The 24259-nt window shown below is 37.3% G+C and overlaps 2 protein-coding genes across 3 annotated transcripts; one reads left to right on the plus strand and one right to left on the minus strand.

Annotated features, from left to right (window-relative positions):
* Positions 1–1766: 1766 nt before the first annotated feature.
* LOC115415809 (synapse-associated protein 1-like) lies at positions 1767–9002 on the minus strand. Of its 2 annotated transcripts, none has more exons than XM_030129459.1 (9): positions 8686–9002; positions 7944–8062; positions 7733–7799; positions 6979–7052; positions 6722–6861; positions 5371–5522; positions 4835–4884; positions 4591–4738; positions 1767–2577 (listed from the first exon to the last, which is right to left on the minus strand). In XM_030129459.1, the coding sequence occupies exons 1-9, from the start codon at positions 8885–8887 to the stop codon at positions 2447–2449; spliced, it is 1083 nt and encodes a 360-aa protein (XP_029985319.1). In that variant the 5' UTR covers positions 8888–9002; the 3' UTR covers positions 1767–2446. The 2 variants fall into 2 exon arrangements, with proteins under 2 accessions (XP_029985319.1, XP_029985311.1); XM_030129451.1 differs by having other exon boundaries at positions 4591–4747.
* A 2909-nt stretch (positions 9003–11911) lies between these two features.
* On the plus strand, positions 11912–18253 carry phospho2 (phosphatase, orphan 2). Its single transcript, XM_030131062.1, has 4 exons — positions 11912–11952; positions 12386–12457; positions 13645–13739; positions 16391–18253. Exons 1-4 carry the CDS (start codon positions 11936–11938, stop codon positions 16954–16956), a joined length of 750 nt encoding a protein of 249 aa, XP_029986922.1. The 5' UTR covers positions 11912–11935; the 3' UTR covers positions 16957–18253.
* Positions 18254–24259: the final 6006 nt, after the last annotated feature.

Raw genomic sequence — 24259 nt, forward strand, 5'->3', positions numbered from 1 at the left:
TCTGTGGGCTGTGTGGGGTAGACACATACACAGAATTGTCCAGAGACCCACCTTTATGAATTATTAAAAGACTGTTAAACCATCAGTGCGTACATTCACAGAAGCAGTAAACCTCACACATGGGTCCTCATCTGCCGGGCTTTGTCACCATGGTGACGGCTGTGTATCCTAGTGGAGACCAGCTGGTGGACTCTGGCTGTGATGCTTTGATCAGAGTGATGTGTGTTTGCATGGATGTGTGTGCTTCAGAGATAGAAACAAAAGGCCGCACACACAGGCTGCTGTTTTCCACATTATATGCACAGACACACCTGAGACTCACAAAGGAGACGTAGGCATTAGTGTATTGATCAGCGTATTGATCACCAGTTGCAAATGAGTATTTATTCTCCAATTCATTTTTGTGTCTTTATTGCGCTGTGGAAGGTGTTGACAAGCCAGAGAGTGTACCATCTGTTTGCACCGTTCTCATGCAGAAACGTAAAGAGCATGTAGAGACAAGCCTGGCTGTCTGGTTGGCACAAGCACAGCTATGTGTTTGTCTCATTTAACATGATTACAGACTTTCTACCAGCAAAACATGCGGGCCTCGCTTTCCATCATTCCAAACTTACTTACTCACTCACTCGATTGACTTTCTTCTCTCCTACCTCTGCTTTCTGTTCTCAGATCAGACGTTGAAATTGAGTCTGTCAACTATATATTACAGGAAGTCTGAAGTAGAAACGCAGAAGGAGCATCCACTTGAAAAGACTGCACTTGGTGTCGTATAAAGTTACACAGATGCTGATAGGATCTACTTTTTATCACTCAACAACATCTTGCTCCTTTTTTTTTGTCAGAAACACAGTTGCAGTTGGGGAAATTGTCAGTGTCACTCCTGTATGTACTAAAAACATCCACAAACACAAAGACTCCCTTAAATATACATTTCCCTGTAGTTTTAGACTAACATTCACTGAACACTAACCTTTTGTTTTCTTTTTTTTAAACTGATAACATTCTGCACTTTTGTCAATATATTGATTGGAGCTTGTTTTCATTTGCAAGCATGCATTTGGTCACTAACACTCAATGATTTTTAGCTCCGTTGAAAAGTGAAAAATACAAGAAATAAAAGAGGAAAAAGGAAAAATATTCTCTTCATAATTACATGTGCATCAGTTTATTCAGTTGTGATATTAAGTGCATTTATAAATGTTTAAAAATGATGGATAGTACATACAATATTGATGCATAGCAAAGTTATCTTCCAGTTGCGTTTGTTAAACACTTCATACGTCATGCATCAATGTCACATGTGTCATTTTCTGACGTTATTAAGGTTATCACAAGACAAACACACCTGTGAAAACGTGTATGGAGTAAAACAAAATTCTGTTACTTAAATCTTTCTACACTGTAGCACACTGTCTTGAATTGTGTCCCGGGACTTTTATTTTTTATATTACATTATTTTATCTATGTTCAGTCTTGTTGGTATGAATGACCTATGCCTTGCCTCATTTTTCACTTTTATCTTTTGCCCTTTATTCTGACAATGTCTGGACAAGCTACAATATATTTTGAGTGAGTTAACTGTTTTCCTGACTGATAAACTTGTCTCTTGATCTAATTCTGTCCTCTTACAATTACCCACAAGTCATACAATGCATTATGGCTTCATTCATCACAACTGTTACTGTATTTATACAATATCTTTGAAAATATTCCCATTTAATTTTTTTCTCTGCATCCAGTTCCAAGATAATGCACATAGCATATAGTCCATTGTCATATAAATATTTATTAAAGGTCAGCAGATAAAACAGAAAATCTACAGTATTTCTGTTGAAGAGAAACAAAGGAACACAGTGGTGCACAGAGTATGTTAAAATGAGATACAAAATGTCAAAGAGCAAATAGAATGACATGTAAATGCAACTTATAGTAAAAGACAGCGTTAGAATCTTCTGTATTTACATAAAAGTAATTTTACATTTTACTCTACTGTACTATACCTATACTAAGACTTTACTGTACAGTTCACCAGAAAGCAGCAAGGGAAAGAGAAATAAGTGAATACAGATCTGAGATTTTTAACCAAAGCCAGTTGTAAACTTTGTAGAACTTGTACTGAAGCGCCACCTGGTGGATTCTCCCTCCATCACACAGAGAAAACACTAGGGTCAGGTGGTAGGGTGGATGAAACTAATTTTGGAAGGATCAGTGAATTAGCACTTCATTTATACCCCTGAACAGAACCACTTCTCCACCTTTGCTATTATCTTATCTACACCCTCATCGTGTACAGGACAGACAAGTAATGACACTGGGCTAGCAGGTGGAGCGGGGCACAGGATGTACGAAATAATCCCCTTGTGCATCACTCTTCACAATTCGTTCATTCATTAATTCACTGTGGGATGATCACTGAGTTTGCCGCAGACAGACGTGGAGCAGTCGTCTAGCTGTCATCAGCCTGAAGCATCTTTTCGATCTCTTGATCCCACTGGTCGTCTTTGTTGTCCGACTCTGTTACCACCTCGTACTCCTGAAGCTCCTGCTGCAGCTCCTTCTCCCAATCAGCTGACTCGTCTGGAGAAGACAGGGAGCACCAATAATTAGACGGTTCCTTTTTCTGCATTTTTATGAAAGAATTGAGGCCTACAGATAATTCTAGTTGTTTGATAGTAAATCTAACTACACTGACAGTCATTAAAAACTTTGGCAACAATTGGTGGAATCATTTTTACTTTGTCAACTAAAATTTAAGTTTTGCGTACCAGACTATTACACTGACATATCAACAATGAGAAAATGTCTAATAAAGGTTGAAACAATAACTTAATCTTGCTGGAATACCACCAGATCTTGGTGCTGCTGCAGGAACAGGATGACATGTGGCTGCGGGATCTGGTTGATACAGCGGTGAGCAGTCATTTTGAGGTCCACAACCACAAGAGATGTTCTGTGGTGACAAGAAATTCCTGCCCATGCCATCACACTGACACTGGGATGATGACTCTGCTCATGAATACAGCACTCCTCATAACGTTCGCCATGTTGACGCCACACACCTTCCCGACCATCCAGGTGGTCCAGACAAAACCTGCTCTAGTCTAAGAACACCTTAAGTGCTGTCTGTTCCATTTCAGCTGTGTCTGTCGTCAGGTTCTTGTGAGGACATTACTCCAGAAAGGCCTTCGGGCTTGGAGGTTGGCTTCTCACAGGCGGCGACGCACAGTTGGGCTGCTTATCCTGGGGGTGTGTCTTCCAGGTGTCTCACATGCTGCGCGACTGGCAGGGTGAAACCAGTCCCTTAGGTGCTGCAACCGGATACAGCGATCTTGGTCGGGTGTGGTGACTCTTTCACGACCTGGGAGTGGTCTGTCATCAACAGTGCCTGTGTTGTTGTACCGTTCCACCTAATTTTAGATCATGGGTTGTGTCCAGCCTATGGGTCAAACCGGCCTGCACCATCCCCAAGACCTTCAGACGGTCTTCATGTGACAGACACGGCATTTTGACGTGAAAAACAATGGTGGCTTTTTTAGACCCTATATGGGTGCTTCTATGAAACTGGGTTCATTTTGGTACCTGGCATTTTGCCAGCTTTTTAGACCAAATAATAGAAGAGAAACTCATACATTTTCCCCCCAGGATGTACCTAATGATGATCTCAGATGAATGCAAAAAAAAATTATACTCTTGCTCTGAGCCATCCCAAAATTAATACATGTTTAATCAAATACTGGAGCCAAAAATATGAGTAAAATTGGGACAAGAAAAGCTACGTAGGAAAACATGGGTTGAAATGGTCTTATATACCGCTATAAATAAAGACACTGTGCTAAATTTGATGATCCTAGTGGTTTTTCTAATCCAGACATGTGGGTTTTTCATGAATCAGCAGTCTCATTCCAGGTTTCGTGTGTAACCCATCATGTCCACTCATGTTACATGCGGAACCTGCCCATTTAAACACAAATAAACCGCGAGTGATTTTGCAACAGCGGTCATTTTTGTGAAACACTCTGCCTTGTATAATTAGTTTGATTCCCAAAATGTACCTGTGAGAGAATAAAGACATTCGAAAAAACAGTAGCACGTAATTTTCGTGTCCTTTTTATCATGTTACATGCAGATTATTGTATAAAAATAATATAAAAATGTGTTTTATCTGAAAAATTATTTCTCTTTTATCTCAGTAAATATTCATTTTTAAAATAGACCCAAAGTGCTTCCAAACTTGCTTCATAACATTAGTTTACATCTGGTTTGAATTTTTAGCCCCTCTGTCCTGTTTTAGGGACCAGTTTCATAGAGACACCCATATAAAGGCTTTCCAAGCCACTACTCAAACTGTACAGACTCATATTGTTTATTGCTCAAAATGCATTTTATCCACTTTTCCAGAGGCCCCCAGATGTGCAATGAAGTGTGACCAAGAGAGAACTCATCAGTTTCTCAAGCAGTCACACACTAAGTGATCAAACAAAATTGTATCAACCCATCCTCCCCACTTACCCATATATACCAAATTTTGTACCTCAAAGTTTTTAATGACTGTCAGTGTAAATGTCTGATAAATAGTAAGACAAAACTGACCATCTGGAGAGGGGGTGCTGTCCTTCTTATCCAGCACAAGCTGCTCCATCTCTTTCCTCAGGTCCTCCTGATTGATGGCTGTGGAGTCAAAAGCATCACTCACAAACTCGGACACTCCTGGACTTGTCGATATCTCCTCGTCCTCTTCCTGAGGCGGCTGGGATGGAGAAACGAAAAGCAACATGACTTCATCTGTCCATTCTAAAAAAAAATACTATGTGTATTTTTTTTTGTGCATTTCTACCTTCTTTATGTCACTGATGGAAACAGGTGGAGTTTTTGGTCTGACAGTATCTACAGAGACAGAGTTAAGCACTGTTAGTTATCTAAACCCCATGTTGCTCTGTGATTTGAAGTAGTCTGTAGTCCTTTGAAGGCAACTTTTAGCACAGAAAACAAAGCAGAAATCAAGAGGAGTTACTTAAAAAAGGCACATGCAGGCTGGAATCATGTTGCACAGAATTGGCACACCATAATGTTGGGTGTTAAGGGTGGACTTTATTCCTTTTCCGTTCTGTCCTTGTTTGCCATCTTTGTGCTCAAATTTACTAATCAGTGGCTACAGCTTCATAAGTAATGGACAAACATAAGAGAGATATTGAACTGTTATTATCTAGAATATCATAAATGAGTGCACTTTTATACAACTTGGTGCAGTTTATGGCAGTTTACAGATGGCTGATGAGCTAATAATAAAACAGAACAGGTGTAAACTGTAGTGAGCGGAAATAAAAACTCATGTGAAAAAACAGAACAGTTAAAGCAACATGTGAACCTGACCTGTTAAGACGATGTCATCAGGTGATACACTGGCCCCTCGGTCCTCGCCATCCTGCTGCTGCTGTTGGGCTGCCAGTGCTGTGAGCTGAGCCGACTGCTTAACCAGAGACACACGGTAGAAATAATTCCTCCAGAAGACCTCCTCCTTCACACTGTCAAAAGAGTTCGACAGGGGGGTGTACTGTAAATGTGTCTGAATGGACGAGTAAGAACACATTTTAAAGTCTGTCTAAAGCTGTAATAAATCTGTCAGCACAGAAAGATGTTACAAAACAACAGCAAAAAAAAGCATTGGCACATTTATTAGATTTGTACAGCTATACAAGTTACAGCTGCCACTGTAAGAGAATCCCACTTTAACCAAGAGTCAACCCCAATCCCTTCCATCTGCAACAAAACAGTCCTTTATTCAGAAATCTATTAGTACTGGGATGATACAGTCTCTCCTGATTCTATAATATGATGATACTTGGATGCTGATTCAATAAATGCTAGGATTTGACATTAGGGCTGAGCTATACATCAAAAAAATTAGGTTAAACAATGTTTTAGTATTCAAAAAAAATTGTGAAAATTGCATAAATCACAAAACATCATTCCTGTACAGAGACTGAATGCTTATAAATTCAAAATGAAACCAGTTTGCTTCTTAATATTATTAATTAATATATAGTTTCTCTATCTCCGTCATATAAGGTATATAGTTTCAGTAAAGAAAGAGTATTTTTGATAATGTTTTTTTCAGTTTATGTGGCCAGAACACAATCAATTATAATTGTAACTTGTACATGACACTGAAAAAAATGTGATTTAATTATTTGTTATGACAGTTTATTTATCTACTGTTAGGTGACTTAAGATGATGATTGCTCCAATCTGGGGATATGTAAATATAGTGGTATATTTAACATTTATCTTTTCCTGTTCAATGACATCATGCTATGAGAAAATAGGTAAAATAAAGAGCTTTTTAAATTAACAGCTTAATTTAACAGCTCACCATGTAATACTGTTGTAAAACGCCGGTAAATGTGAGGGCTAGCACCTTATCTATAGACAAAGGCAGAGATGTAGCAACTAAAATAAGAAAAAAAAAAATTGCAATCACAGCTGTGACTGAACATCAGAACACTGATACTAATGCACCCTTGTTTCGTAATTGTATAGTGTCAGGAGAGAGGATAATAAAAGTATGACCCCACTATGTCATTAAGTTTTGATGTCTTAAGCACCCCAAAAAGAGTTCAGTACAAAAACATCTACCTCCACAATTCCCTACTAAGTAATTCACAGACTATAAATACATACATAAACAGAATCACACACACAAGCCTGCCAATACACAACTTACTGTTTAGGGACGAGGTCAAAGCGCATGCGGTTGAGGAGCTGGTCTTCTTCCAGCATCACTGCAGCTAGAGGATACATCTGCTCCATGTCAAAGTTGAACTGAACACCAGCAGGAGGGTCACGCAAGAAGTTCCTCTTGTCCTAAAATTGAACAAAATACAGCCACAGAGAATCTCAGGTTACACAAAGTCACAATGGTAAATGACAACAAGAAAATTACAGAGACTCTAACACGTTAGATATGATCTCTTTGCTTACAGCTGAAAGGGCGAGGATTTGTTGCTGAATGGTCTCTTCCTCATTGTAACCGATCCAAGGAGGTACTGCCGCTTCTAGAGACAAACAGTATGCACATCTTCAGTTATTTCAGCTCAAGGTTTGAGTTTGACACTTTTAGATATGTATGCGTAGCTTTCTGACACTGAAATCAGCTGAAATATCCAACAAGCAAACAACTCTACAAGCACAAAAGCTCCTACTAAAAATGTTTACTTTTAGAATTGTAATAAGACAGTATTTAATATAACAGCTTATTTGAATTGAGAAACATATTTGTTAGCAATCACAGAAGTGTAAAATGTTGGGGTTTACTTTGTTTTTTTTACTTCAAATATTGAAACAACACTTTCCTTCTAATGTAACTTGAAATAACTGCTTAATGTGATGTATTTACTTATTTTCAGTATTTTCAAAACAAGGCACCCACATCTGAAGATGAAACACTCAAAGAGGTGTTCACACTTTCCATATATATTGGAAATCAGTGCAAATTAAAGCTCCAATTAGCCATCATTTTCATAATGGTGCAGACTTCTGAGGCCATTGTTTTTTCCCACGTACACACCGTGATACATAAAAATGCTTCCCATAATAATGACAGATGTGCAAAGCATCTGAAACTGTAAGATAATCTTATCTGTCTCAAATGAAGACATCATTATGAGAATCTGAAATAGCAATATGACGCTTATTAGTATGCAATATGTATTACTTTAAAGAGGTTTGTGTTCACCTGATCTTTTTGCCTTTTTTTCTTGGACAAACTTCTCTTGCTCCTTCTGGAAGTCTCCTAGAAAAGTCTTGAGTTGCACAAAAAGAAAACACACAAAAGTCAAATAAAGACCTTCGCTGGGAACTGCATGACCTTGAAAAAATATCAAAGCTCTTGTATCTCAGAGGCTAACCCTGAAAATACTGCAAAACAAACCAGCAGCGCAACATGCCTTGTCTATGATGCCGTCGATCTTCCCTTCCTCCACACTCTTCTTGATAGTCTGAGCAGTTTCAACCACTGATTCAGATATCTTCTTGGTGGCACTGGTGGCAAAACTGAAGATGTATTCTACAGTGGAGCAGGAATGGGAGAGAATAACATGGTTTACAACTGTGTCCGACTGTGAGAATGTTAGTTGCAACAGTATAATAAGGACATTGTCATACCAGCATAAGGTAAATGTACAGGGTGTCCCATAAGTCTCCATACATAGGAGACATAATACATTCCAAATATATACGGTTCTAACATGTATTTCTTTATATTTCTTCTTTATAATTCTTCAGCAGTGGAGGACACGCATTGAAATGTGTTCCCAACAAAATGGCAGTCATATAGAGCATATTATATAAATAAAAATGGTTTATGTCAAGAAACGTTTATTTTTCCTATGCATGGAGACTTATGGGACACCCTGTAGAAAGAGTTTAGCACAAAAAATAAAAGAAAATGGTTTTGTTCATTGGAGACGGAGGAATAGAAGGGAAAATTGTGTAACAAATGTAAATTTTATGTATATCGATGCATTAATTCGAGGTTGACATGAGCAGCAAAGCTAACGATAGGCTGATGAAGCTAACACAAGACACAGAAGAGACATGCTGCTAACGTCAATAACCTAGCTTAGCATGAACTTAACTAAACTAGAGCAGAGAATTATCGAAGACAAATTAAAATAAGTCATTTCTCACCACCCAGCCCTTTGCTTTCTTCTGAACTGTCCTCTTTCGTCAGTTCTTCTTGATCCTGTTCAGCTGGGGGCTGTTTGTTTACCTCATTTTGGGCTTCTACCACCTTTTCTTCCTGCTCCACACTCAGGTTTTCCTTTTCATCCGACGTCTTAGTGTACGTCGGGGTCTCCAAACCCAACCACGTCCCCAGACCCTTAAACATTTCGGCTAAAGTCCCTGTTTCTGTCTGAGTTGGTGGGGGGAAAAAACAGCAATTTAAAGCGATATGGCTGGTTGTTGACTTTATGCAACCAGGAACTGAACCAAGGGATTGACTTCTTCTTCTACTCTGTTTACTTTGGTAGAAGTTTGTGTTACTGCCACCTGGTGGTAAGACACATGTAATTCACCGCCTTTGTGGAAACCAGTGGTTCTCAGTCTTTTTCTGTCGGGCCCCCCTTTGGAGGACGAAAAATCTCCAGCCCCCCCCAACCCCAACAACATTGTAACAGTGGTGCAATTATAACTTTTATTGAAAGAAACGTCAATATTGCAACAATACATTTTGCTTTTCCTTGAATAATTTGTTGTTCAAATTAAAAATAACTTAGATTTTTGCTTGAACAATACAAATAAACTCAACCAGACTGCTCCGCGACAATATTTTTCCAAATAAAAATTGGAAATGTGCAATTATCTTACAACTATGACAATAAAGTTACTTTTTTTAGAACAACAAACAAATTTTGGTAATAAAGATGAACATTTTAGCAATATCAGTGGCTGCAATGAGCCCATTTCCATTGCACATCTCAGAACATTAAAGTGCAAACTGTACAAACTGTGCAAAAACAGAAGCATTCCACATTTTTCTTTTCCAGTCCAGTCCTTGTCCATTGTCCAAACTTAAACTCTTTGTCTTGTCTAGTGACAGATCACCATGGCAGTAGATTTGTTTGTTGTACGTCCCTAAAATGAGTCCAGGGTGCTCCAACACTAAAATATTAGTTCCACCTGCTACATGCTCTAACCTGAAGGAGAAAAAAAAACAACCACCCAGGAGAGATCCCATGCCCCCCCGGCATGCCTTCGCGCCCCCCTTGGGGGGCCCGCCCCACACTTTGAGAAACAGTGGTGTAAACCAATGGTTCCCAACCTTTTTTGACCCCTGACCCCATTTTAACATCACAAATTTCTTGTGACTCCAGATATTCAAAACAGAGACCCTTTTGTTTCTAAAATTAATTTGTTTTTGATCATGTAATAGTTTGCTATACTATGTTGCACATAAACATTAATTTTAGATGACATTTAGTCTATATAATGTATATTATTATGGACGGAGGCAGAAAAGCCAGGTGTACAGGGTGGGGAAGCAAAATTTACAATATTTTGAGGCAGGGATTGAAAGACAGTGTATGATCAATTAGTTTATTGAAAGTCATGAGAATTTATTTGCCACAAAAAAACTGACATAATAGAAAATGTTTTTATTCTATGTGTCCTCGGATTTACAAGGCTGACAATTAATACTGAACAAACAAAAACTCAAACTATGAATTATGAAAGAGCTGCAGCATCTGAAACCGACCACAATGAACATTTGAAAGATAAACAGAAACACAGTGCTTCAGTTTCAGCTTCACAGTTTGTCATGTCTTTTATGGATTGTGATTGTCTCTCTCAACTCACCATAGATTTTTTTATAAGTAATTTTTTTTTTTTTTTAATCAATTACTGGAAATTCCAGGCGACCCCATGTGGGGTCCCGACCCCAAGGTTGAAAAACACTGGTGTAAACTCACGTTTTATCAAACAAAAGCCTGTTTTTTTGTGTTTTGGGGTTGGTAATAGCAACAAAATATTCACTGAGTAACACGATACACACGATATCCAAAATAACTTACACTCATTTTTTTTTTCTCCATACAACCAAATACTAATATTTGCATATTTGCTCATGCACTGTTGTACTTCAGTTTTGAGGTAGTTAAGTGTTTTGTCCTAAGTATTTCCACCCCACTACAATTTGAAGCCAAATATTCTGAATTTTCTCTTCTAATCTTGGCTTAAGAGTCTGGTTTCGATCAGCTCTATATAATATAATATAATATAATATAATATAATATAATATAATATAATATAATATAATATAATATAATATAATATGTAAAATGTCATGAGATAACTTTTGTTCGGATTTGGCACTATGTAAATAAAATTTGATTGATTGATAGTCTACATTTATTTCACCTTTAGTAACCCACTTGTTGTAAATATCACAAAAATCAGGTTAATAAATTGTAATGGAGCAATTAGGAATTAAAATAGCTAAAAGTATGCATATTAAAACTAAAAATTAAAACTAGCCTTGCCATTACCACCTGCAGCTTTAAAGATGAACACATTAATGTATCAATAATAGCACCAATAGTAATCTTGCTTCAGTGTCTTGTGCCAATGAAGAGGAGACACAGGTTTCCAAAACAATTTGCACATGTCACATTTTCTTTCATACAACTGAACACTCAAATTAAAGATTTACTCATGCATTGTTGTTGTAGTTAAATATTGGGGTACTTACGTGTTTTCTGTCACTTAATCTTTAGTGACTCATTAAGATTTCCTTTATTGTCATTGCATATGAAAATACAACAAAACTCAAAGCCCAGAGTAAGAACAGAACACATCTAATAATAAAAAGTAAATAAACTTATTAATGAATTAAAGCAAGGTAAAAAAAAAAAAAAAAAAAAAAAAAGAGGAAGAAGAAAAATAATGCACACTACTCACACCTATTACTTATTCACACATACACAGCCATGCATACTCAATCATAACCTTACTACACATTATTACACATTTTGCAGTTTGTACATATCAACTGATAAACTGTTATTAGTGATTATAAATTAAACTTGTCAGCAGTGTATGTAGATATTAAAACTAGCCTTACCACATAGCTGCAGCATTAAAGTCTACTATTCTGAAATGGGTCTGCTCTTTTACAACAGTACATTAATGTGTTTTGGGTAGTTCCTAAGCCAATCATAATTATTATCCAAAATTGTAATGAACATAGTGGACTACTACTATTATTATTATTATTATTATTATTATTATTATTATTATTATTATTATTATTATTATATGAAGGCAAGGATGAATATTGAGTGAAATTCTCGCTTTGACCAGCAGGTGTCGGTAATGAGTCACATCTTGAGACACAAGTTGAAAAATTAGAAGAAGAAGAAACCGGTGGACTGGACACATGTCAGACGTACAGAGGTCAGTTTATCAGTGTTTAGTATTAAAATGGATATTTTAGACGTGTTTGAGTGTGGATCCAGGGTATAGTTTTACCCATGAGTCGTTGTTTAATTTGGTCTTTTTGTCTATTTTCGCCCAGTCAGAGCAGAGGGTTTCATCATTAGCTGCACTGCTACTTGAAATGAACCTGTGTTTATTAATAAACCAGAATACTGTCTATTTATACAATACAGATTTATTCACTGGAGTTTTTATACAGTATTAGTAGCCGTTGTACATTTTAATACATTGTCTAAAAGAGGCTGGTTTGGTGTTACTAATTATATATGAAATAAAAAGCGAAAGTAAACTGAAATATTATGACACCTCGAGCATTTGCAAACCTTTGTAATGTTAAAATCTTTTGTAATTCTGTGTTTATAATAATTTTCCTGTTTGTTTTCATTGAAAGAATGAAGACTCTGATGGTGTTTGATTTTGACCACACTGTGGTGGATGACAACAGTGACACATGGGTGATCAGGTAAAATAAAATAAATTTAAAAACAAACAAACAAACAAAAAAAAACGTCTATACATGGATCATTTAGTAAATTAAATAGATATATCTATGTATTTTAGCAAGTTTATGTATAGGTGTGTATGTTATTTCAGTTCATATGTGTGGGGTTACACACATTTTGAACACTGGATATTGTTTTTTTTTTTTTTTTGCATATTTGTTTCCATTCATATAAACGCTCTGTCCTTATGTGCTGTGGTTTTGTCATGAATGTTTTACCTTATTTGATGCACTTTTGTTTAACCCTCAAAGACTTTGAGCTGTTTTTATGGCAATTTCTAAATGCATTTTTCTCTACATTTAACCTCTCCTGAGCGATTGATCACCATTATTTTTTATAATATCCTCTGCATTTTGCATTTTTCAGTGTTGTTTTTTGCTATATTTAATTTACTGTCTATGATAATGTTTATAAAAAGGTCAGAGTAAATTCAAGGCTTATTGTTTCAAAACAGAGAAAACTTGTGACTCTCTCAGCAAAATATATCATTAACTGAACATAAGAATATGCATCTACTACTTCTGTTTTATTTGTTTTTTTACTTTATTTATAGAGCCTCTCAACATTCATAGAACTTTCCAACATTTAACAAATATAACACTTATAATTTCAAGTAATGTGTTCATGATACAAAGATTGACACTGGACATGACAAACAAACAGAACTCATGGGGGGGGGGGGCGGGGGGGTAAAACATGCATAACAAACCAGTCAAGACAGTGCATTCTGGTATATTTAAGGAAAGAAAATAAATAAATAAACAAACAAGTCAATCACAACATCAACAACTAAAATGTATTTTTTCAAACTACTCGGTTTCATTAGTAAATCAGTCTTGCAGAAGATGATGGTGTTTCCACATTCACTACTGAGCCTCTGATCATTCAAATGAGTCATATTTGATGCTGATTAAATGTTAAATATTTTAATAGGATTAGTGTTATTAAGTTATTAAACATTTTTGGATCAGTAGATTATGTCTTTGAAGGTTAATCTCTCTGTTTTTATGTGTGCAGTACTTGCTAACCATGTGTTTTAAGAAGTAGCATGTAAATAAAGTTTTAGTCAGATACTTATTACAATGCAAATGAGGGATAGGATCTTTTAATGCTTCAAATAAATGCAAATCTACTTTTTTCCCCCCAGATGTCTTCCAAATCAGACTCTTCCTGATTCTGTGAAGAAGTCCTACAGGAAAGGCCACTGGACTGAGTTTATGGGCAGAGTCATGAAGTACATAGGTGAGAGTCTATTTTGATGTTTATATGCCATTTATTTGTGCAGAAAATTGAAACATTAACCCTTTATAGGGCACTCAGAAATACTGTGAAATTCAAAATTTCAACCTTAGTGTGTTATTGGAGGACCTAACAAGATTTTATTACTTTTGTGAACATTTTCAAAATGTTTTATTGTCATGTAGAAGATCAAGGTCAATGAAGTTACCATATTTGGTTCTAAATGGGGGGGGTCCAAGAATTATTTATAAAAAATACAAGAAAAACACATGTAAGGTGAAAGGAACATTATCACTTTTTGAAAATTACAACGTAAATGCTGATCCAGACCCCTGTCCACATCCACATTCTCCCTTTGAACATCATTCCTTACATTAGTACCATTACTTCATGGTACCTAACAAAGCAGGTACACTCACTGTTCATGCAGAGGTGGACCTTACAGACCCTGTCGACCACTTTGGACCTGAGATTGTTGACTCACTGTAACTGTTGCAGACATAGTCACTGTCTTGTAATATATGCAGAAATGACCAAAAATAGTCACTTACCTGATGAAGAGTTAAACACCGACCATACAATGAGTACGGCCCCTACCTATATAGATGAGATGCTAGTTGACTATGAGCCAGTACACAGCCTTAGATCCTCGGGCAGAGGGCTCCTGGCTGTTCCAAAGTCGAGGCTTAAATCTAAGGGTGACTGGGCCTTTTCCATCAGGGCCCCTCGACTTTGGAATGGCCTGCCCGAGGAGATAAGGCTTGCGGAATCAGTGACATCTTTTAAATCACTTCTTAAAACACATTTTTATAGACTTGCTTTTATGTGATGTTTGTCCCTTTTAATTTTTAATTTTTTAAATTTGAATCTTATCCTGTTTGATTATTAATTTATATGCTCATACATGATGTTGTCTTATCTCACTCCTTTATTTTTACATTGATTTGACAGCATCATGTTACGTTATCCCTGCCCTCTTTATTCCGATTCATTTAATTTATTCGAGGTGTCATGTTTTTGCATTTGTTGTACACATCTCTCTTATTGTGTTGCTTCTGTTTTAGTGTTTTTACTTGCTTCTTCTATCCTGCTGTTGTGCCCTCTACTTTGTCTGTCAAAAGCACTTTGTAAACTTTGTTTTAGAAGGTGCTATATAAATAAAGCTATTATTACTATTATTATTATTATTATTATTATTATTATTATTATTATTATTATTATTATTATTATGATACAGTTGCGGAAAAAATTATTACACCACCCTTGTTTTCTTCAATTTCTCATTCATTTTAATGCCTGGTACGACTAAAGATTTACATTTGTTTGGATAAATATAATGATAACAACAAAAAAAGCTCGTAAGAGTTTAATTTAAGAGCTGATATCCAGACATTTTTCATGGTGTTCTTTAGGGATGCATCGATCCAGTACTCAGTGTGTGTACTTGCACTCGTACTCGTAAAAGTAATCTGATACAATTGTACCAATACCACTTACGGCCGTGTGACATTCCCAGTTCAGTGCAGCAGGTACGCAGCGGTGGAATAATGTGTGGGGAGTGTGGAAATTTTTCAAAATAAATGACGCTGATAAAAGTAACGCTGACTGCAAGTAACGTTAAAGACACAGACGTTCTGTTCGTCCTCTGCGTACATTCCATCCATTTTGCAGGTGCTTGCGGATGCGTACCCAGATAGAGAATACCGCCGGGAACTGTGGAGGTAGAGGATCTGTTCAAAGAGCCACTGTGTGAGTTAGAGAAAAACTACTGACAGATTTAAGACAACTACCCAGGGCCGGGCCAGTTTCCATCCTACTTATAATACTATGGGGGTACGGAGCAGTGCAGACCACTGCCAGCGGAAGTGAAAATGAAACTTATCGCTCATTTCTCTTTTCTCTACCTCCTGAAGCTTCGCTTTTAAACCTTACCAGCGAAAATGCTGCAACATCAGTATCACATTAGTGTTACCTCTGTCGTCTCCATGTTTGATATTACTGAATTTCTTCTTGTCAAAAAATTTTACTCTTCTTCATGGTAATTGTCCAGTATGGTTAATTAAGAGCGGCGCCCCCTGGTGGATTAATTGAGAAACGCTCATTCCAACACAAAAAATGTCAGTAGCAGCACTTTGTTCCAGTCAGACTAATGACAACGACAATAAAGCACATTTACAAAAGGAACTAAGAACTGGAATGGGATTATTAAATTCTCCTATTGGTAATCGGTATCGGCAAGTACTCAAATGTAAGTACTTGTACTTGTCTGGAAAAAAGTGGTATTGGTGCATCCCTAGTTTTCTTGATAATAACCAAAATCACTTCAGTTCTCACATCAATAGCTATGGCATTGTACTGACAAAAACTGTGCTTTCCATGCTTTCTTTTCTGTCTGTTTTAGTCACATGATACACACAAGAGTTAGTACTTGACTGCATAACCATTGTTTTTGATGACTTTTGATGGTCTAATCATTTTCTCCCCGACTGTATATAACAGCACAGTTATTTTCAGATAAACCCGAAATCATCTGTTTGATTATGAATACAAAGAAGACAGATAAAACTCTGAAATTCTGCTGAAATGTTTCCTGTTATGGTCTAATAACATTAATTATCTACCTGTTATAACCTTTTTCCCATCTGTTCATCCAGGAGACCAGGAGGTGACTCCTGACAGGGTCCGCAGTGTGATGGAGACCATCCCTTTCACAGCAGGAATGATGGATTTACTGACTTTCATATCAGAGCATAAAAGCACCATTGACTGCATAGTCATCTCTGACTCTAACACTATATTCATAGACTGGATCCTCCATGCCGCAGGAGTACAAGGAGCTGTCGATCAGGTTTTTACCAACCCAGCGAAGTTCAGTGAACTTGGGTACATGGAAATACACTGTCACCACACCCATAACTGCACTCAATGCCCTGTTAACCTCTGCAAAAAAGAAGTCCTGGAGCTTCATCTATCAAATCAGTCAGACAGAGGTGTCGAGTATGAGCGGATATTTTATGTGGGGGATGGTGGGAATGATCTCTGCCCCACCTCGTGTTTGAGAGGACAGGATGTGGTGATGCCCAGGAAGGGGTACACACTGGCGAAGCTGCTGGACAAACTGCAAGGTCAGGAAGAGAACACTTCACTCAAAGCAAAAGTCATGGCATGGGACAGTGGCACTGAGATCCTAGAGGAACTGAAAGCCAGTATGCAGTCATAAATACACTACACAGTACTTGATTAACTTCTCAGTTATGTTAAATAATGCATTTACTCTACATACTGCACCTGTACGGCAGTAGGCACATACTCTGTGTTTTTATATGTGAGTAATTTAATATTTTTTGAAGTTTTTTAATTGCAAAAGTTAAATTTTTTGGTTGGATATGTTTTAAACTGAACTGACTTTCTGCTAGAAATTTGTTATTCTGTAAGGATTTTATCTTAGGGAATTTATGTTGTGTTGTGGTTCATGGTTGGCGCCCTTAACCACTCTACCAACGGACTGCCTCAACCTCAGGCTCATTTTCCCTTGTCAGTCTAACCTTCCTCTGACCACCCCATGCTATGAACAAACAGTATTTAATTTTACATTTTCCTTCCAGTCTCGGCTGACTTGGGGTGAAGGTTGGGTTCGCATCACAAGGCTGACGAATCTATTATACAGAAATATTTAAATTTACACCCATCAGTCATTATATTAGGTGTAAAGCCTGTGCGCTAGAGGTACGTATGTGTTCATGAACATCAGCATCATGCTTAAAAGCGCACGTCAGGGTCATATTCAAGGATTCATGGATCACACTGAAGTGCAGCAGTGATGTATGTGATAAAAAAATTTGTAACATCTTGTAATTTTCTTCGATTTAAGCAGTTTGAAAAGTAGTCAAAACTAATTTGACTACCTTTCAAACTGCACTTGACAGACATCAAAATAAATGAATTATTCAAAAACAGCAGTATTTGTTAGTAAATCCTGCAGTGCTTCAACTTCTAGTGGTTGCAAAACTAAAGTACAAAGTAGCAAGAATCTAATATTTTCCTGCTGTTAACTTTGAGTTTAATTTGTACCTCATTACTTTTTAATGCATAATTTGGTATCCAGCTTGGTTTCATTGATTTAACATAGCCACAAAACAATCTGTATTATGTTTTTTATTGCATACAAAGTAACTAAATAATGTATATTTGCACTGAATCAATAATATTAACTCAGGGTTCAGGTTTACACAATGTCTATTTAATAATACTCTATGATTTAGTCGGTGCTACTTTCTTTTTACATCAGTCCACACTGCAGTTTTGAGGTTTCATGTTTTAAATATCATCAGATAACTAATATAAAACTGTGAAAATCACAAAGCTTGGGAACTAGACCAAGTAGAAACCACTGTCTTCAGCAGGAATACTTAGAGCTTCCTGTAAGTATTCCTGCTGAATGCTTTAAAGTTGTTGACAGTGATGTGTGTGTTTGTTTCTTCATAAAGGATGCAATTAAAGCCTCTAAACCCCTTGGATTTCTCTTGTCTGTATGTTTTGTTCAGTGAATGGTCAGAAACGCCTGTACAATGCAACACAGTTAAATGAATGCTATGATATGATTCTAAGACACTTAATTGAAATAGGGGAACATGGCAAGTTATGAATAAACCATGACTGATAAAAGCTATAATGTGCTACTGTCATCTCAACATTAAACAGTGTTTAGCTGAAGAAGCGTTTCATCCTCTGCGTTTAGAGAGGCAGCTATGTTCTGTGAAGATGCACAGATACTCATTCACAAGACTGACAGAGAAGCATCACTAGATTGGCACAAATGGATAGGGATTTGAACAGGGATTTGGAAAAGGATGCAGGCCAACAACTCACATAGAAAGCTCTTGCCTAAGATCTAACCTGGTATTACGGTCCAAGACTCAGCAGGCTTTGTTTACTTTCTGAATTCACTTTTCAGTGGGAAGAAGCTTTAGAGGAGGCTCGCTGTATTAAAGGAGGATGCTTACTTGCATAAGTAACGGGGAGGCTGTCAAACTGGGTTGCGAGTTTCTCAAGTTTGGACAGGTTTACTCTGAAAGTTTGGTCTTAAGGACGGAAAGGAGGCTCAGAAACAGCTGGTGACTATGAAGGAGCTTTGGATTGGGAGCCAGTGCAGAGCAGGCAGTTCCAGTCTTTCTAACAGAAGGAGCCAGCATGCAGCGCAGTCACAAATTATTAATATTATGAAGCAGAGAGAGCCACAATCTGAGTGCCAAAAATCCAGATTATCTCAACATAAGCCTTGAATGAAAAATATTTTCAAACTACATTTGATCATTGTGCAGTATGTGGATTGAGGGGAAAAATGCAAATACTGCACTGTTGCTTAATCTGTGCTCATATAGTTTAAGACTTGAGCAATTTATGAAACATAAGTATTTTATGTGTGATGTTATGTTATGGCATGATTACAGTTTTTATTTGAGAAGAAATGTGTGTTCAAATGAAGCCTTTTTCCTGACCCAGTTCAGAACCACATTAGCTGTTCTTATAATTACAATTTCCCCACTTCTTAAATAAATTAACACCAAATTATGACTATTATCCATGTGATGTGTCAATCTGAATTTAATCACAGACACTTTTTATATTATAGTCTATTTCTCTTGAAAAAAAATCATACAATATCAGCTGCAAAGCTAGATATCATAGTGTCATTTAGCTGCCAATGTAATATTAATGATGTCTAATGTGTTAGTCATTATGCTATAGAAATAGCAACATGAGGGAAAAACAGGTTTATGTGAAAAACCTAACACCCTAATGTAACACCACAAATGATGCATGCCTACGTACCACAATAACAGTATTTATTATGCATGAAGTGTTGATGAATATGTAAAGGAGCGGTTCTTGATTTCAGAAGGCAACTGTCTCATTTGCACACCAATCAGAAGAATGCAGTAACAGACTTAGGGCAATAACGCAATTTACATTCCCTTTAAAAAACATTCAAAAAATGTTGTCAGTCCCAACATACTGTACACGCACAACTTATGCAGGTTTAACTGTATTAAAGCATAGAAACTGAAACTGTTCCAAATTACATGGCTGAATTTGTTTTTCTGTTGTATTACAAACAAATCAGCTTATTACAAATTCCCATATCCACACTAAACAGTCTTTAGTTGTTACCTACAGTTAAAGATTCTATTGATCAACTATAACATTTTACATCAATTATACCTCACTCCAGAAAAATTACATTCATTCAAGTCTAATCTTTCAGAAATGTGTTTCAGATGTGGCACTGATGTGGGTTCCTTCCTACACTGTACCTGGCTATGTATGAAAATTAGGCTTTTTTGGCATGATATCTGCTCCACTTTAACCAGGATCACAGGGGTTAATGTTCCAGTGGACCCTGAACTTTGTTTACTGGGGAACTTTACAAGTATTCGTGGTTCTCTAAACAATGCTCAACTCAAATTTATGGAAGTTGCTCTATGTGTGGCCAAGAAGTGCACTGCGGTGTCATGGAAATCTGATTGCCCTCTTTACCTCCGCCAGGAGGTATTGTGATCACTTTACTTTGTGTGTTTGTTTGTTAGCAACTTTACAGGAAAACTATTCCAACCATCTTTACCACATTTTACCCACAGATAGGCCTAGGCCCTGGGACCAACCCATTAAATTTTGGGCCAAGAAGGCCAAAGTTCAAGGTCACAGCAAGGTCACAAAATCTCAAATTTTCCTATTTCTCATCATTGAGCAATTTTCGAAAATTCATAAAAAATTCAAAACGACTCCGATTAGCCTCCAATTTGATACACCTGTAGCTTATAACAATATCCCATATCTGGCACAAAATTGTCCACATCCAATGTGGAATGTGGACTCTGTGGACATTTCAATTTAACATTGAAAATCCCATTTCCGACACATTTTTCATTATAACAAATATTGATTGGAATTTAATATAATGTGACATACACATGACTGGTACCAAGCTTCAACTTTTTCTGCTGTATGGAACAACCTTGAAACTATTTCATTTAAAAAGAAATAGTCGATCCACACATGCACACCGTTCGGGGTGTTTGGCGGAGGTTTGCGTTCTGTGAACACTTGTCTTATTGATAGGTGGACTTTTGAGACGAACAGTTGCATCCCCCTGGAAAAAAAATCACTTACTGTCTCAGAAAACAATATAACACCTTTTTGAAAAATTAGACCATATTGGTGCATCTCTTACACCAAGTACTTAATGTCTGTACTGACCTTGTGCACTGACTGTTTTTCCCTATTTTTTTTCTTTTTGTAAGAAGGTTATCCTTCTTGGTATATTTTGCTTGTACACATCGCATATAGAAAACTGAAAATAAAATATTTCAAAAAAGATCCCTTTCATTCTTGCTGTGGGAGGCCTATTCACACACTTCACCATTCGATCATCCTCTACTCTGGTCCTTCGCTGTCAGAAGGTGTTGCTCTGTCCAGGACTCACCTCCTCAAGTGTACATGTGGGAGAAAAGGCAAATATATGGATTATGTTCATTAAAGAGACTAGGGTTCTCATATTTGATGGCTTGCCTCTTTGGCATTTGCAGCCAATCAGCACCGATCCAGCATCCAAATCTACATATCATCCTAATCAAGGACCAGCCAAGTGGTTTCCTCATCTAACCTCATGAACGGTACTAAATATTGGAAGTAGCTACTCTTATTAGCAGGAGTGACAAAAACACACTTGGAGCAATGTTGAATATGTAAATAAATAGTAATTACAGCACAAATAGATATAATCAACAACATCTATCAAGGCTAGGGTTGTTTTGTTGCGGAGGACGAGCTGCACATGAATGTTCCAAGCTTTTCAAAGGCAGTCATTCAAGTGCGCAATCTTGGTCCGTGTCCTGTGTTACACATATTGGCAAACATCTGCTGAGCTGTACTAGTCTTCAGAGACAATCAAGCCCTACCAGCTCCCGCAGCGCTGTTCTCCAGCTCACCCTGACCTCCAAACCCTTCGAAAGACAAGGGAAGGGAAAAGAAAAGAAAGAAAAATCTTGGCAGAGTTTAATAAATTATCATAAAAACCTTTAAAATGAACACAGTGCTTTCATGGTCCTTGTGTTGATCCTGTTCAGCTGGTGATTGTTAGCTGGGAGGGACATGAGTTGTGATAGATAAAGATAAAAGACTTCAAGCTGCAATTTTCTTGTCTTAGTGACCCTGAATCCTTTATTCATCCTTTTAAATTAGGGGTAAAATGATGATCTCTCCACCTAAGAACATTTGTTTATTCCACTCAGAATAGTATGGTGGTGATGCACTGCAAAAATCTAAATCGTACCAATAGTACTTTTCTCATTTCTAGTCAAAATATCTCATCACACTTAAAATAAGACATAATCACCTAAAGAGAAGCTTAATTCAAGATTTTTTTTTGTACTTAATTCAAGCAAAAAAAATATGCAAATGGAACAAGGGAAAATCATAATAATAATAATACATTTTATTTGTAATGCGCTTTACATTTTTTATCTAAAACCTCAAAGTGCTACAGGCAGGGTACAATAAATACGATTAAAAGTGAAGTCAGAAAATAAAAATGGAAACCAAATAAGACAGATAACAACAGTTAAAAAAAAGTTACAACAGGTGAAGAATGCACAGATGTGGGGAGGTTATGGATATGCTTTCCTGAATAAAAAGGTCTTCAGACATTTTTCAAAAGTGTCCTCAGTCTGTGGGGCCTGGAAAACTATCTTGGTAAGATTTATTGAAATAAGATTTTTAAGATCTATTGTCTAAAAATAAGTTCTTATATCTCACTGAAAAGTTACTCTTCAGGTGGTTATGTCTTATTTTGAAGTGTGATGAGATATTTTGACTAGAAATGAGAAAAATACACTTGGTAAGATTTGGATTTTTGCAGTGTGGTTGTTGAAAACCCTGTCAGGCTTGGAGGACCACATCCAGACTCACTGTAAGTTCAGTGAACATAGCTTGCTTGCTGAATGCATTTGATCTGCTGCAGTTATGAGCGTTAAAGTGAGTCCTGGACACACTTGCTTTAGCATTCTGTTGTTCTCCCAGCTCTGTGTTGCGCCCTACCTTGAAGAAATGGCCTGCAGGCTGCTAGAAACCAGGGTTAAAGATCAGCTTTCTGACCTCAGCTATTTAGAGAAACTTAGATTAGCATTTTGTATAACCTTTACAACTAAACCAAAAGGAAAGCAGAACACTTTCCTGAATTGTAATTTCGCTTCTTAAAACTTGCTCAGCTGCAGTGGCGGCTGCTCGTCTTTCAGACAGGGGAAGCTCATTGTCGGCTTTCATCAAAAAAATGGTCAAGTTATTTAAACATAAATTCGGCCCTCCGTTCCTTTTTAAGAAAATGGGAAGTGACCTTATTGTACCAAGTAAACAAGAAAGCGTTGAAATTATGTTAAATTAAAACAAGGAGTCACATGAGTCATGAGTCATGAAACATGAGTGTGTTTTATTTACAGTGCAAGAATTGAACAAGTAATTTCGCAGTGGTTTCTCTCTCGATTTCACAGCAGAATGCACAACGGTATTAAACTGAATCGTGTCAAGTGAAGGAGTAGATCTCAAAATAGCTGTCAATCAAACGGGATTCAGCCTTTCGACCGATCCTCCAATCAGCACGTGGAATCCTGGCGTCCAGCCTGGCCGAGCTCCGCCCACAGCTCCATTCACCCCCAGAGACGCCGAGCGTCCGGGGGCGGGACAACATCGTGGCATTTATCCAATTACCGTCCAGTTTTGAGGCAATGAAAAAAACTGTTCCACTCAGTCCCATTGAAGTGCATGGACACCGGGCTTCTACGGGCAAATGCACTGAGCAGAGATCAAATGAGAAAACAGCACAATGGGAATGTATGAGAAGTGAACAACACTGAGTCCGCTGATTTGTGATAAAGCTGATTCTGAACGAACTCGTCTGTGAGATGAACGTGTTCTAACACATTTCTAGTCAATGAAATGTCAACGCCACCGTACATATTTAACCATTTAATTTTTGTAATTTTAGGGGAAGCCGAGCTTCCCTTGCAGTCTTTGAGAAATCGCCTCTGCTCACTTGTTTTTGGGAAAACTTGTCAGAGAAATGTTACAGATGAGCGAATGAATGCAAACATAAACTCTGCTCCTCAATAAGTAATTTTTCTGACCTGATAAATCTTAGTTATACAGAACAGTTCTGACTTTGCAATAAAGGCATTTCTGTAGCTGGATTCGAACAGTCTGTGGTCACAAACCACAATCTAACGAAGCCTCTCCCTGCGGTTCACTTGACATAAACCCATGTGACCCCTGCAACACTTTACTGAAGATGCACAGTGACTATAGGCTAAAAGACTTTGACAGGCTTCTTTCTACTTTCTCCTCAGAGGCAATGTTCCAAAGGGGAGTTGAAGCAGATGAGACCTAGCTTCGAGTTGATAATAACTGGCATGTACTGCTGGCGACCTTTGTGTTCTCAGACCTGTCAAGGATAGTGGGCGAAGGGTGACGAT

This window comes from Sphaeramia orbicularis, chromosome 3, assembly GCF_902148855.1.
Source record: "Sphaeramia orbicularis chromosome 3, fSphaOr1.1, whole genome shotgun sequence".
NCBI lineage: Eukaryota > Metazoa > Chordata > Actinopteri > Kurtiformes > Apogonidae > Sphaeramia > Sphaeramia orbicularis.